The following is a 12,626-nucleotide window of genomic DNA, read 5'->3' on the forward strand; positions in this document are numbered from 1 at the left end:
CCCCCGGGCCGCACACGGCCCTTTGGTTTACTCTGACCGGCCCGTGTAAGGTTATTCGGAAATGATTTCACATATCCATAAAGCTGCATTGCTTTTATTTTGAAGTTGAATTTATTCACTGACACGATACGTAAGGCTTAAGACGTGCACGTGATTCGGTCGTTGTCGGAAGACGTCGTTAGCCTTCAGAAATGTCCGATCACGCTAAAAGAAGTAAGGTAGATGCCGAATGCAGGGTTTCTAACAAAAAATGGACAGCTAAGTATTTATTTACAGAAGGCAGAAGTAAATCCGTGTGTTTAGTTTGCGGGGAGCACATTGCCGTGTTTAAAGACTACAGTTTGAGTCGGCATTACCAGACGAAACACGCGGAGAACTAGAAAAACTTGACTGCTGCTGAAAGGGCGCGGACATCGGAAGCTTTGCTAGCTAGCTGGCTTTGTTACCAAGCTTCACGCGTCCAGGAGGCAGCAACCAAGACCGGCTTTGTCATGTCCCACAAACCCGCTGAAAACAGTAAGCCATTCTCGGACGGAGAGTTTGTCAAAGAGTGCAGCACTAATATGCCCTGAATAAAAAGAAGCATTTGGACATGTCACGCTGTCCAGGCGAACCGGTCGAGGACATTGCGGGGAATCCGAAGCTTCAGCTGCAACGTGAAGCGGCACGTTTTGACTTTTTTCTCCTTGGCTTTGAACGAGAGCTGTGATGTTCGCCACGCAGCTCAGTTGCTGGTGTTTGTCCGTGGGATGACTCAGGACTTCAGGATTACGGAGGAGCTGGCAGCGATGCGGTCGATGACAGGTCCAACAACAGGGAGCCATCTCTTCACAGGTAAATGCACTAATTTGAGTCACAAACGGTAAAAAAAAAAATAAAAGTTAATATTTTGTGTACCATTGTTTTGGGAAATTTGACTGAATAAATTACATTTTTGCAAGGCAACCTCACTTTTTTATTGCCTAACATACTCTTACCAGCCTGTCAAGACAATGCTATTTACTGCTGTTACAGTTAGTAATATGCAGAATTGAGTTCAGTCCTTTGGTTCGGCCCTTCACAGTGTTTTCTGTTTCTCATGTGGCCCCATGGAAAAAATAATTGCTAATTTAATCACTGTTATTTAATTAGACCAGGGCTAAACTAACTGGTACAGTATGCTTGGTATGTCTTTGGTAGGTACACCTATAACTTCCTGTAGTGTCATGAAGGAATGAAGAAAATGTCCCACTGCGTCCATCCATATACAAACTAAACTGCACCAGAGGCCAGCAGGGGCTGTAAATCATTTCAAATGCTGTCCTATTTAATGTTATTTAAACCTGAAAGCTGTAACGGTTAGACGAAATCAAAAAGCTCTTGTGTTCAGATGAATAACGTAATACGGAGAAAACATGGCGGCAGCGCACAGAGATCACATGCATGAGACGGGCCGCCGCTCACACTGCAGCGGTTACTCATAAATCTCCTGGCTCTCAGTCACTTGGATAGCACCAAAGTGAGCACGACACCGTGTGCTGGCAGGACGCCCCCCTCCTCGCCCTCCCGTCCTCCCTCTTATTACATCCAGTGATTTAGGAGCAGTTACAAGGTTTACGTGGCACTAAAGCTGCAAGGGGCCCGTTGGTTTTGGCCTGTCGTTTTCACACTGTAAATCTGGACACTTTAACCACGCGTGGTTTACCAAAGAAATTAGGTCCACATGATAAACGCTTTCATTGAGAGAGGAGTAAGCAATGTAGGAAGAACTGAGGTCCTTGTACTTTACTGTAATGTCTCCATTTTCTGGAGAAGAAGAAGAATCAGCTTTATTGACAGTATATATATTTTTTACATACACATACTGAATTCGTCTTCTGCATTTGACCCATCCTTAGTTTGCAACACCCAGCAAATTACATGCAGTGAAACACACAGGAGCAGTGTGCAGCATCAAGCGCCCGGGGAACATATTGGGGGTTAAGTGCCTTCCTCAAGGGCACATCAGCCGGCTAATGGAAGGGAGCATTTTTCACATTAATCACTCCACCACCACACCCATTTTTCCTGCCCGTCCGGTGGGGGGAATTGAACCGGCAACCCTCTGATCACAAGCCGCTTCTCCTACCTCTAGGCCACAGCTGCCCCCAAGCTGCTTCTGCTTTGTGCTCCCGTTTCCTTTTCAAATTCCTTTCTGTTCCACCACGTTTATTTTACAGCTGTAGTTACTAGTTGCCTTTCGGAGTTTATTTTACACAAGCATGTATCTGGTAAACAATACAACGCAGAGACCTTTAAATGTCAGAATATGAAATAGGACCGTGTTTGTTTTTCTTCTTGTTCCTGCAGCTGAATGTTTGAGCTTCGCTGTGCAAACTCTGACACTCCGAGGATATTTTCACTTTCATAAATTTTCTCTGTGCTCATTAAAAATCTGATTTTAGGAGGCGCAGCCTACGGGCGTGATCATCGACATCGCAAACAGTTTGTAAGCCAATCCCGGTTAAATATTCAGCCTCCACAAGTGTGATGTAGAAACCTGAAGCCTGCAGTGCACACAGGAGGGAGCACCTGTTGTCCGGCACTTTATCTTGTGAAATGGAAATATGTTTGCTTATTCATATAGTCTGCGATTTTTAATAAGGCAGAAAGAACAGGTACCATTCAGTGTGGTAATCACACCTGCAAAAACAGTCAGAGAAGAGATCTGTGATCACCTTACGACCCCTCAGATTTATCTTGTGTCTCTTTAGAGAACCGAACCTTAGATTGGGAACCATTTAACTGTATAGTCAGCACAACTGTACTATAAAACCAGATATAAAGTAGCTCAAACTGGCTCCACCTCGACCAGCTACAGCGGTAGAATTCTGTTTAATGATTGATGCATTCATATTAACATCTAAATCTAGTGATACTTTTGTACTTTAACTTTGCAAAAAAGTTAAACGTGACAGAGTATTTTCACATTGTGGTATTGCCACTTTTACTAAAGTACAAAATCTGAGTACTACTTCCACATCTGGTTATATAATAACACTCAAGGGCCATTTTTCTGTACACTGATGTGTTTGCACTTTTACCAAAGTAAGGTTTTAAATACCGAACTTGTAATAGAATATTTTTACACCACTGAACTAAAGGACCTGAATCCTTCTTCCACCGCTTGTATTGACTCTAAACAAACAGCAGTGGTTTCAGAGACTTCAGCCGCTCTGGATTGAACACACTCAAATACACGTGGACAAAAACACCGAGAGGGAACGAGAAGGCGGAAGCACCTGCCTTGTCAGTCAGAGCCAAGACAGGACGAGGCTCAAGTCCCTGACAAGCATCTCAGCAGGCCGTCACACATTACAGCCTTACACTTATTGTATCCCTCGCGCCTCATCGTGCTATACATTTCACCATAGCAGCATCATGTTAGCATGTAATGACGTAACGCGAGAGGACATGAAATGTCCCGAGTCGGGTGGTAATGTACACTGGGAATATCGTATAGTGATCGCTGACTGTATGGTGGCCCTAAGCTCACCCAAAGGTCAGGGTACAATACTGTTTAAGCCCCCTGACTGACAGCAGTAAGCAGCAGGTGTTGAAATTTGTTTTCATGCCTCACACACAGCATATCTGGTGTTGTAGCAGAGGCGCTAAGCGGGTCGTTACACTTCATCAAAATTCTTCATCTAATATCAGCAGGACGCCTTCTCGTGACAGGGAGTCACTTCCTGCTAAGATCGATCACATGACGAGGTTCGATCGAGGGACTGAGGAAAGCACTTAACCTCGCCGTTCAAAAAGTTTCCAAATCTTTATTGTTTTTCACTTGGTGAACGTTTTCACTGTGTGATAAAGAAGCGCACGGAGTACATTTACTCAAGTACAGTTCTGTACACTGTTGACATATTTGTACTTTGAGTATTTCAATTTTACATTACTTTGTATTTCAGCTACACTACATTTAAGATGAAGAGCTGTATGTTTTCCTCCTCCACAGTCATCTGTGTTAGGTTTAATTTAATTAGGTTTCTGGTTAAGATTTTGCATCTTGAAGGAGCTGCTTGGGCTTGTAAATACTTTAACTTTCGAATGCATTTTTGTCATACGTTTTGTCGATACTTTTACAGCATCTGTGTATTTCATGTTGTAGTATTACTGCTTTTACTTCTGCAAGGGATGTGTGGGCAAAAGACTTTTTATGTTTTATCACCTGGAGTTCTGTTTCCCTTGTGAGGGGCCTGTCTGCATCTCAGGCACGTTTGCACAGGTTTCACTTTGAGCTTACTTCAGATCAGTATGTTTGCTGGACTGTTAACTGCTTCGTATTTGATGATAGGATTGCAGACGAAAAGACTGAAGTGAAATGGCTTGACTTGAAGTGAAAGTTATGAAGGATAATATATTTTTTTAAATCTTTGATCCATATTTTATGCCAACAAGATAACGTGTGCACAAGATTAGAAAATCTGAATCTTTTTTAGAACTTTTCTCAGGCTTCACTGCTGCATCTCTTCCATCAGACTAAACACACACAATGTAATTTGTGAATCTCAGGGTCTCTCAGTCAAAACACCTGACTGACCATGAAGTGTTGCAGTTGTAGGATCTCAGCTGCTGTTGTGTTCACTGTTAAACAACCCCCACTGCTGATGGAAATCCTCTTTAAAAACACAATCCGTCACAGCAGAATGCAGAGGTGGATTCCCACGTGTGGTTGGCCTGAGGCAACCAAAGCACTTTGGTTAAAGTTAGGGATTGTCAGTTTGTGAAGCAGTCAAGAAATTTAATCTCTAGGATTCACTTTGGCTAATGTTAGGGGAAGGTTGACATCTTGGTTATTTATTAATAAAACATCTGTTTGTGAAATGCTGAGATTTTAGTCTGTGGGATGTACAGTAACTCCATGGACACAAATTTTCCATTTTTTATCTGCTGATCATCCACTACTTCATAAAGAAATAGAAAATAAATTAAACTATTTGTTCATTACTTAGATAGATAGATAGATAGATACTTTATTAATCCCGAGGGAAATTCAATCATAAAGTATACTTATCAACAAGCTCCAGATTTAAGAAGTACTCATTTTGTTTATTTATTTATTTTCTCACAAGCCAATGTGAGCTCGATTGGAAGAAGTCACCTGAGACGACTGAAAGTTACAAGCTGTTATTTTCAAGCCCTGACCACATCAGCAGTTCAGTACTCTTTGCCTCGAGTTCTCTGCCAGCGTGGGCCCACAGCAGCCGCTGATTGATGGGACGAGGTACCGACGACAGCTCTCCAGTGAGGACCTGGCAGCCATCTTAAACTCTGACTCCCCCTCCCCCCGCTCCTCTTTACAGAAACAAAGGCCCACGGTTTGTGTGAGGGTCAGTTTGAGTTTTAAAATCAGAGGCACTGTCCTCTTGAAATATTTCACAAATGTGGGCACCACCTCGAAAAATCATCTCTCCGTTCACCATTTAAAGATTGTGGCATTTCCTTTCTACGCATGTCACGCACGTGCTCAGTCCATGTGTATGTAAATGAGCGTGCATACTTGGGATACACTGGGTATTTGCTTGTCTCCATCTATCTGATCCCTCGGAAGGACCAGGAGTTTCATGTGACAGGACCGTCCCTTTGGGTGACCGTTACATCCAACCAGAACGTATGCACACCACCCCTACACACACGCTCACCCCCCAGCCCCCCGCCCACACCCATTGGGAAGTCAATAAGAGTGACCCTCTGGAGACGCAGGATCACTGTCTCCTGACCTCCTCGTCTGATGCCAAACAGCTCCGTGAACACGAAGGGAATCATGCCTGTGCCAAAGAAAGCAGGTAAGAAACCATCCTCACCTGAATCTCACACCATGACAACGAAAGCATCACCTGCCTGTCTTACCTTTTAAACTATATTACAATATGACAGTTATCCTTCCTAACTACATACAATAAAGTTACAGGTAAGTTGAAAGGTACTCCTTGTGTTCTCCTTGAGTGTCAGAAGTGACGTTTGCTGCTTTTAAAGACTTCTGTGGCCTCTGAATTCTCAATTTTTCTGTCTCTTCAGCTCTAAAATGCATTTGCAAGTGATAACTCCTGTCCTTACATTTGCAGTATTTTGTTTAAGTTTCACATTCAAAATCATAATTGTTAGTTTGTACTGTATTATCTCTCGAGGCTGTTTGTAACCGTCAAAATATCACATCGAGATCACATTCATAACTACAGACAGTTTTGTGACTACATGAGCAGGCAACACTTGATTTATTGCCTGTCGTCGTGTCATATTATCAATTTATTATGTGTTTCATATGTTGTTTATTTGATGTGGTTAAGTTACTTCATGCTGATCGTCCCTGTACGTCCGCTCCGAGCCAAACATCCGTCCTCACCGTCGATCCTGCCAGTTTTCTTTGCTCCATTAATCATGTCAACAAAGTGCATAAAAGAGCCTCTGCCCGGGAGGTTACTGTTTCTTCTGCACTTGTGCTGTCGCTCATCAAATTCCCTTTCAATGTGGTCCTCATCTGCAGTTTCACAGCTTGCATTTCTTGTTTCTGTCCCCCTGCACCACATGATGCACCTGTCTCAGCATGCTGCCGTTGCTTCCTTCTCTTTCTGTCACTCCCACAGGTGGACCGTCCATCCTCCCCTCCCCTCCTGCTTTTGGACATTTCTATTCCGTGCCCAGTGTTTCCCATTCCGTAATATCTTCCATAACTCAGACGCCCCTCTGCCCTCCTTCCCATCTCCCAGCCCGAATGTCACTAATCCCTACCCCGGCGGCCTCAGTAATGAAGTGTGAAATGCTGCACAGTAATTCAAGTCCCAAAATGTAAAAGCCCATCTTGGTTTTATAAATGGCTGCTTGATTCTGCCATTATGTAACATACGGCGCCGCGGCCTCTGCACATTAACTTCCCCGTAAAAGAATTAGTGCCATCAAAATTTTACTTTGTCACCATAACTGAAAGATAGTCCAATAAACTAATGTGATTAGCTAATGACAGCTGTGTAAAACACACTAAACATGATTGAATATCATTTTTAATGTGCCAGTTCTGTGCAGGATCCACATTCTTTTGTTGCTGGCCCTGGAAAAGGCTGATCCTCGTTAAATTCTACCCTTTCCTCACAGAAGGAGCCTCTCTGTGTGTTTCTTTTCCTTCCCATCTTCAACTCACGTGTACGCTCAAGGCTTCCGGCCAGGGAGCCTTGACAGGAACCAGAGGGATGAGTCTGGGCCTTCGCCATCTTCATCTCACTATATTCTGATCCTGCTGCCTCAGTGGGTTGTTTTGAACCTGATCTGCACAGATAATGTAGCTCTGTTCCACTGAGAGAGGAATCTGGGGAGGGAAACAGTCTGCCTCACAACCGTCCACAGCAAACCGTCCTCGTGAAGTGCTGAGAGATGCAGCATTGACCTTTTGGCGGGGGTCCTGCTGAGCTGTTCACTCCTTTAAACGTGTGCTTGGGAGGACGCGGATCAGTACCAAAACCTGCCTGACCGAAGATCTTTCATCCTGTCCAAGTTACAAGCAAAGACAGCTTATTTGCTCGTCAGTGTTTGGTTCGACTCCAACAGCTTCATCCAGATATTCATACATTATTCCTGACTTGTCTGTGCCCTTAAACATCTCAATGCCTCACTCCCCACTCTGTCTCCTCCATGTCTCTATTGCTGTGATGTCAAGTCATCAATCTTTCTGAGTATCTGTTTATCTCTGCAGGGCTTTCCTGTTGATCCTGCTGAGCGTGAACAGGCATCTGCAAAGGTTTAACCTCCGCAGAGCAGAGCTGGCATATCTCCAGTCACCCACCTCGCCCTCTGCCAGCCTGATATCTCACTCCAAGGTTACTTGAGGTGTTCACCTCATTCCCCTCAGATAGAAGCCAGAGTCATCTTATAGATTTGAAGATGAATTTGTTTACAGAGCAGTGTTTCCCCAAACACGTCTGTCTGGCTTCCAAGCTATCCTCATTAATTCCTTTTAATACCTTCACTATTCCACATGGCTTTCCTTTCATCGTGTCCCTGCTGTGGACGAAATCAGGGATGGAGGGGAAGAAAGACGGACGAAGTGATCTGTCACCAACATTTTTCTGCTCCACCAATTTCTAATGAAGACCACATGACCTTCACTCTATCCCTCTCTGTCCTGCCAAGTCTCTGCTCCTGTCCTCACGTGCTCTGTCCAGCGTTATATACAACCGTCTGTTAAAGTCTGTACTTTGAGGGGCTCTGGCAAACTTGCTGCTAAAGTCAGTGAGGACATGTGGACAGTATCCAGACTCAAATCTGGTCTGTAACTGGACACTAATCCTTAAATGCTCTGGTCTTAATTGCTGTCAGGTAATTGTATTGCACATAATGGGCTCCTGCATACAGTTACACTGCATATAAGTCGATTTTTAATTACAGCACACAGTATTTTAGACTGGGAAGAACTGTGGATCTTTGCCTTAGACATGCAACAATTTGAAAGCTGGCACCCTCATCATGTTTAAAAAAAAAAAACACAGGCCATCACGATTCAGGGAAAGCGAAGCCCCTCCATTGCATCCAGCGTTTGCATATGTTATACCAGACTCTCATTTATCCACCCGGCTGTTATGTTGCTGACACCATCCCCAGCTGAAGGTCATGCAGGTTGCAGAGGTTGTGTTTCCCTCGGGTTCAGACGTACCCGGAATCGATCAACCCACCTGAAAGAGCTGACTCTTCAGGCACATGGGCGACAGCACTGCTGAGACCACAGAGCGACAGTCACGTTTTAAAAAAAGGTGTTTACGTTTAGACTTCACGAATGACGAAGATATAAGTGCTGTCATCTTGTTCTTGTGATGTCATTTGGAGCCAGAGTCTGAGTAGTGATCAGGGGATGGAGGTGTAGGAGGAGGAGAAGTTCCCACCCATGCACCCATCTGACCCAATCAGGAGCAGAACTCAGCTATCAATGATGACATTGCAGCCCATTTTTATAGTATCAAATAACTAAAAACCAAAACTCAGAAAAATGAACACGTCAGCATACATCAGCGTGATGAGAACTACTTAAAATGACAGAAACCATCACTTGGCAAAATCTATTGTGATGTGACTTTTTAGTTTGACCCAAGTCCCGTCTGCTGACATGGAGAGAGAGGGGTTTATGAGCTGTACTGCAGGCAGCCACCAGGGGGCGATCCAGGTTTGGATCCAGATTTGGCTTCATTTTAGGGGAGCACTTCTGCTATCCATTTTCATATACAGTTGATGGTTGGAAAAAGACTCTGAGTGGGAAATGCTGCTTTTTTTTACATTGAAAAGGCAGTGGTTTGAGACATACAAGACACAAACTGTCTTTAATTAATTATAATGCACTAACTGTGCAGCTCTAAGTCATATGTCTAAAATCTCAGAAGTACCCTCATATGGAATCAGGGATATTGAGGCTGTTCTATCTAATTTTGGCAATAGCAAAGGATACACAAAGCAAGCTAATGTGATGACGTAACAGCGTGATAGGTGAGTAAGAAAGATGAGTTGTCTGCGTGAAATTCGAGAAAAAGCAACTTGAGCGTGGATGACTTGTGCAGCTGGGTGCCGGATCGTCACCGGACTGGCCAGTATTGGATCTCAGTTTTCTCTGAATGTCAGAAGACACAGTGACTCACAAACTGGAGGCGGAACAAACAGACAGAGATTTCACACCAGCCCACAACATGACAAACATGCCCTCGGCGGTGTGAAGTAACGGCATCATTCAGAAAGGAGATTCTTAGAATAAGACTCCTGCTGTCAGCGGCCGTGATGTGTGCGATCCGGCCTCGGGATTCCTTACGTGGAAACCTGAACCTCGGCTGGCACGGGGACACTTCATGAATCAGTGCTGAGCCGACATAGCTCACATACTCCTCTGTGATCTACTGTGGGGCGAGAGCAGCAGATGATTTACTGCAGGTAAATGGCGTCCTGACAGAAGCACTGATGGAGGGAGAGGCTACGGAGAAAGACAAGGAGTTGACTATGCAACAATGAGTGGTGTGGTCCATTGACATGTTTTGTTATATAGAAGGAGACGGGAAAAATATCATCCCGGGATTTAAAGAAACAACTGATCTTTTCTCATTACATTAAACATACAAGTTTTATTTATTTCAGCTTAAGGAAACTTAAAATTTCTGGTTTTCACTTTCAGACCATCTTTAAACTCATGAACTTTAAATTGCACAATATGTTCATGCAGAATAAGGCATCAGTAAGTGACTTGTAACGACTAATGAAGAGCCAGTATGCTGATATGCATGTCAATAAATAAAGTTTAACATGAAGTGTCACCAATCTTCTTCGTCTTAAACACAAACTGTGGGAGGTTACAGGGAAATGACAGATTATCTTTTTCTTTTCCAGGACGGAAAAGCAGCAGTGCAGGAGAAGGTAAAGAGCAACATGTGGCCTCACCAAAGACTAATGAGAACCTTTTAAAGCGGGTTAAGTTTGATGCATTTCTCTCTAATTCTCTTATTATCTCTCCTGTCTGTCCCCTCAGAAAAGCTGCCGCCGTATGAACCGAATGTCCCTGAACCCACCACCAGGGCTGGCTTCATGAAATGTGAACATTTTAATTGTCTTATGCAGTCATTTAATGGCCACAGCATTAATTTAAGCTGTTGGCAAATGGAGCACCATCTTGTCGAGTAGACACATCGATGATGATAATAATCTATGATAGAGTAAATCAAATGCAAATCCAGAATAATGCAGATAATCACTTGAACACTGTGCTCTCATTCACCTTCAGTCTCCCACCTTCTGCCTTCTCTCAGACTGGGTTCCTCTCTGTCTGGATGATAAAACTGCACAGAAACTGTTGTGGATTTCGGAGGGTGGCAGTAAGGTGGCTCGGACATCAGATGCAGTCTGCCCATATCCCAACAGGCCTGAGAGATATGAGCACTCCCCACAGGTAACAGCCCCACATTAGGGAGTAATCACACCTGTAATGTTGCGGTCACTGGTCATAATTGTAGAAAAATGTGTTATTGTATCTGGCTTATTTTAGGTCACATATTTACAACCAAACCAACATGTGTGAATGATATCGGAGAGGTTTGGCAACATTTCATCTTAAAAGTACTATTAACAATGTAAAAATACTCCGATACAAAAAGTCACCTTTAGTGTTAAAAGTACCTCTACAGGAAAATGTTCCCTGTGAGTGGAAAATTATAATTATTATATATGGCAATGCTTCAGCAGCAGATGCTCAACGGTAGCTAAAGTAGCTTAAACTAAGTTGGGGTTTTTTTGGTGAATATTTGAGCTGTTAGTGATTCAGTTATCTTCAGTTATCATATTTGTGTCTTTATCTTTGTGCCGTCACCACGTGTTCTTTAGGTAAAATCTTAATCTGAAAAGTAACTCCACCTGATCAATCCCTGTAGCACAACACTTCCCTTTGAAACGTTGCAGAGTGAAGATATTTCAGTAGTACAAAGTGTAAAGTCTGCTGCTTGAGTAAAAGTATTTTAGGACTTTCCACCACCGCACTCATTCTTGATACTTTTGGGTTATTTGAAAATAAATTTTCATTCCTCAATGAGCTGCATTACTTACATTACTGACAACATGAAGTATTGAACATGGTGTAAGCCATGTTTTCCACCATATATGACAAGAAAAAGCACCAAACTCATTTTAGAAGCGAATAAAAGAAGAGATATTTAAAAGTTAAAAAAGAGCTGAAGATTCAGTTTGTAAATATATAGATAGATAGATAGATAGACAGTGATTTTATTGATCCCGAGGGAAATTCAAGTACCTTTGGCCTGCAGTTTGCATGCGTCCTCTCTCTTTTAGGTGCTGTGTAAGGAGAGTCTGCTGGGCTATCGCGGGTACTGGGAGGTGGACTATGACGGCTGGGTGGTGATCGGGTTGGTCGGTGAGAGCGCACCCCGCAAGGTCCAAGACGGGGCCTGCGGCCTTGGGGAGAACAACAGCTCCTGGGGCGCCGGCTGGTCTGGCTCCTGCTACCAAGTCTGGCACAATAGCGAGAACGTGGACGTCCAGCTCCCCCTGAGCTCCACCATGGGCATCTACATCGACCAGCCCGCCGGCATCATCAAGTTCCTCTTGGTGGAGGGAGAGGGCGAGAAGGAGGTGAGGCTGATTCACAAGTTCAAAGTCAACATCCAGGAGAAGATTTTTCCAGCCTTCTGGGTTGGCACGAATTCGTTCTGCCTCATCCGAAAAAAGGATCAGTGACTCGGAAGAGGGTTTAGCATGCAGGGGGAGGAAGGAGCTCAAGTGATGTAAATTTCAAAAGGTGTCAGGAGGGAGACACAAAGGTTGGGATGTTTGGGGAACAAGTGTTAGAGATGTAAAGCAGAACTGAAGCACGTTGTGACATCTTCGTAGATTGCGTTTGCTTTCCCTAATGCATGAAGAAAGCTTTTTTGTTTCATATTATATCCAGAGATGCTTAATTATTTTATTTACTATCATGTATCTATTTATGTACTTAATTTAACTTAGAATTTTAGGCAAGGTTTTGTAGTTTTTCTAACATGCAGGACTTGTATGTACTATAGTGCCTGCCTGTATGTTTTTTATGTGGTGAATGTAGTCAATAAATCCAACGGTTGTGTAACAACACTGACAAAGTGCGC

The 12,626-nt window shown here is 43.5% G+C and overlaps 1 protein-coding gene across 2 annotated transcripts; it reads left to right on the forward strand.

The window, feature by feature from the left end:
• Positions 1 to 201: 201 nt before the first annotated feature.
• On the forward strand, positions 202 to 12,612 carry zgc:195001 (uncharacterized protein LOC567531 homolog). 2 transcript variants are annotated; one of them, XM_046415458.1, is made up of 6 exons: positions 202 to 622; positions 663 to 834; positions 10,369 to 10,395; positions 10,508 to 10,570; positions 10,785 to 10,924; positions 11,818 to 12,612. In XM_046415458.1, exons 1-6 carry the CDS (start codon positions 593 to 595, stop codon positions 12,220 to 12,222), a joined length of 837 nt encoding a protein of 278 aa, XP_046271414.1. In that variant the 5' UTR covers positions 202 to 592; the 3' UTR covers positions 12,223 to 12,612. The 2 variants fall into 2 exon arrangements, with proteins under 2 accessions (XP_046271414.1, XP_046271415.1); XM_046415459.1 differs by lacking the exon at positions 202 to 622 and adding an exon at positions 5,094 to 5,807 and having other exon boundaries at positions 667 to 834.
• The last annotated feature ends 14 nt before the right edge of the window (positions 12,613 to 12,626 follow it).

The sequence above is a fragment of the Scatophagus argus genome, chromosome 16 (assembly GCF_020382885.2).
Source record: "Scatophagus argus isolate fScaArg1 chromosome 16, fScaArg1.pri, whole genome shotgun sequence".
Classification (NCBI taxonomy): Eukaryota; Metazoa; Chordata; class Actinopteri; family Scatophagidae; genus Scatophagus; species Scatophagus argus.

Bases quoted from the DNA above. Each gene is read 5' to 3' on its own strand.
- zgc:195001 (XM_046415458.1), top strand. From the start codon at position 593: ATGTCACGCTGTCCAGGCGAACCGGTCGAG. The intron at 835-10,368 runs GTAAATGCACTA...TTTCTTTTCCAG, and splicing joins AGGGAGCCATCTCTTCACAG to GACGGAAAAGCAGCAGTGCA. The intron at 10,396-10,507 runs GTAAAGAGCAAC...CTGTCCCCTCAG, and splicing joins AAGCAGCAGTGCAGGAGAAG to AAAAGCTGCCGCCGTATGAA.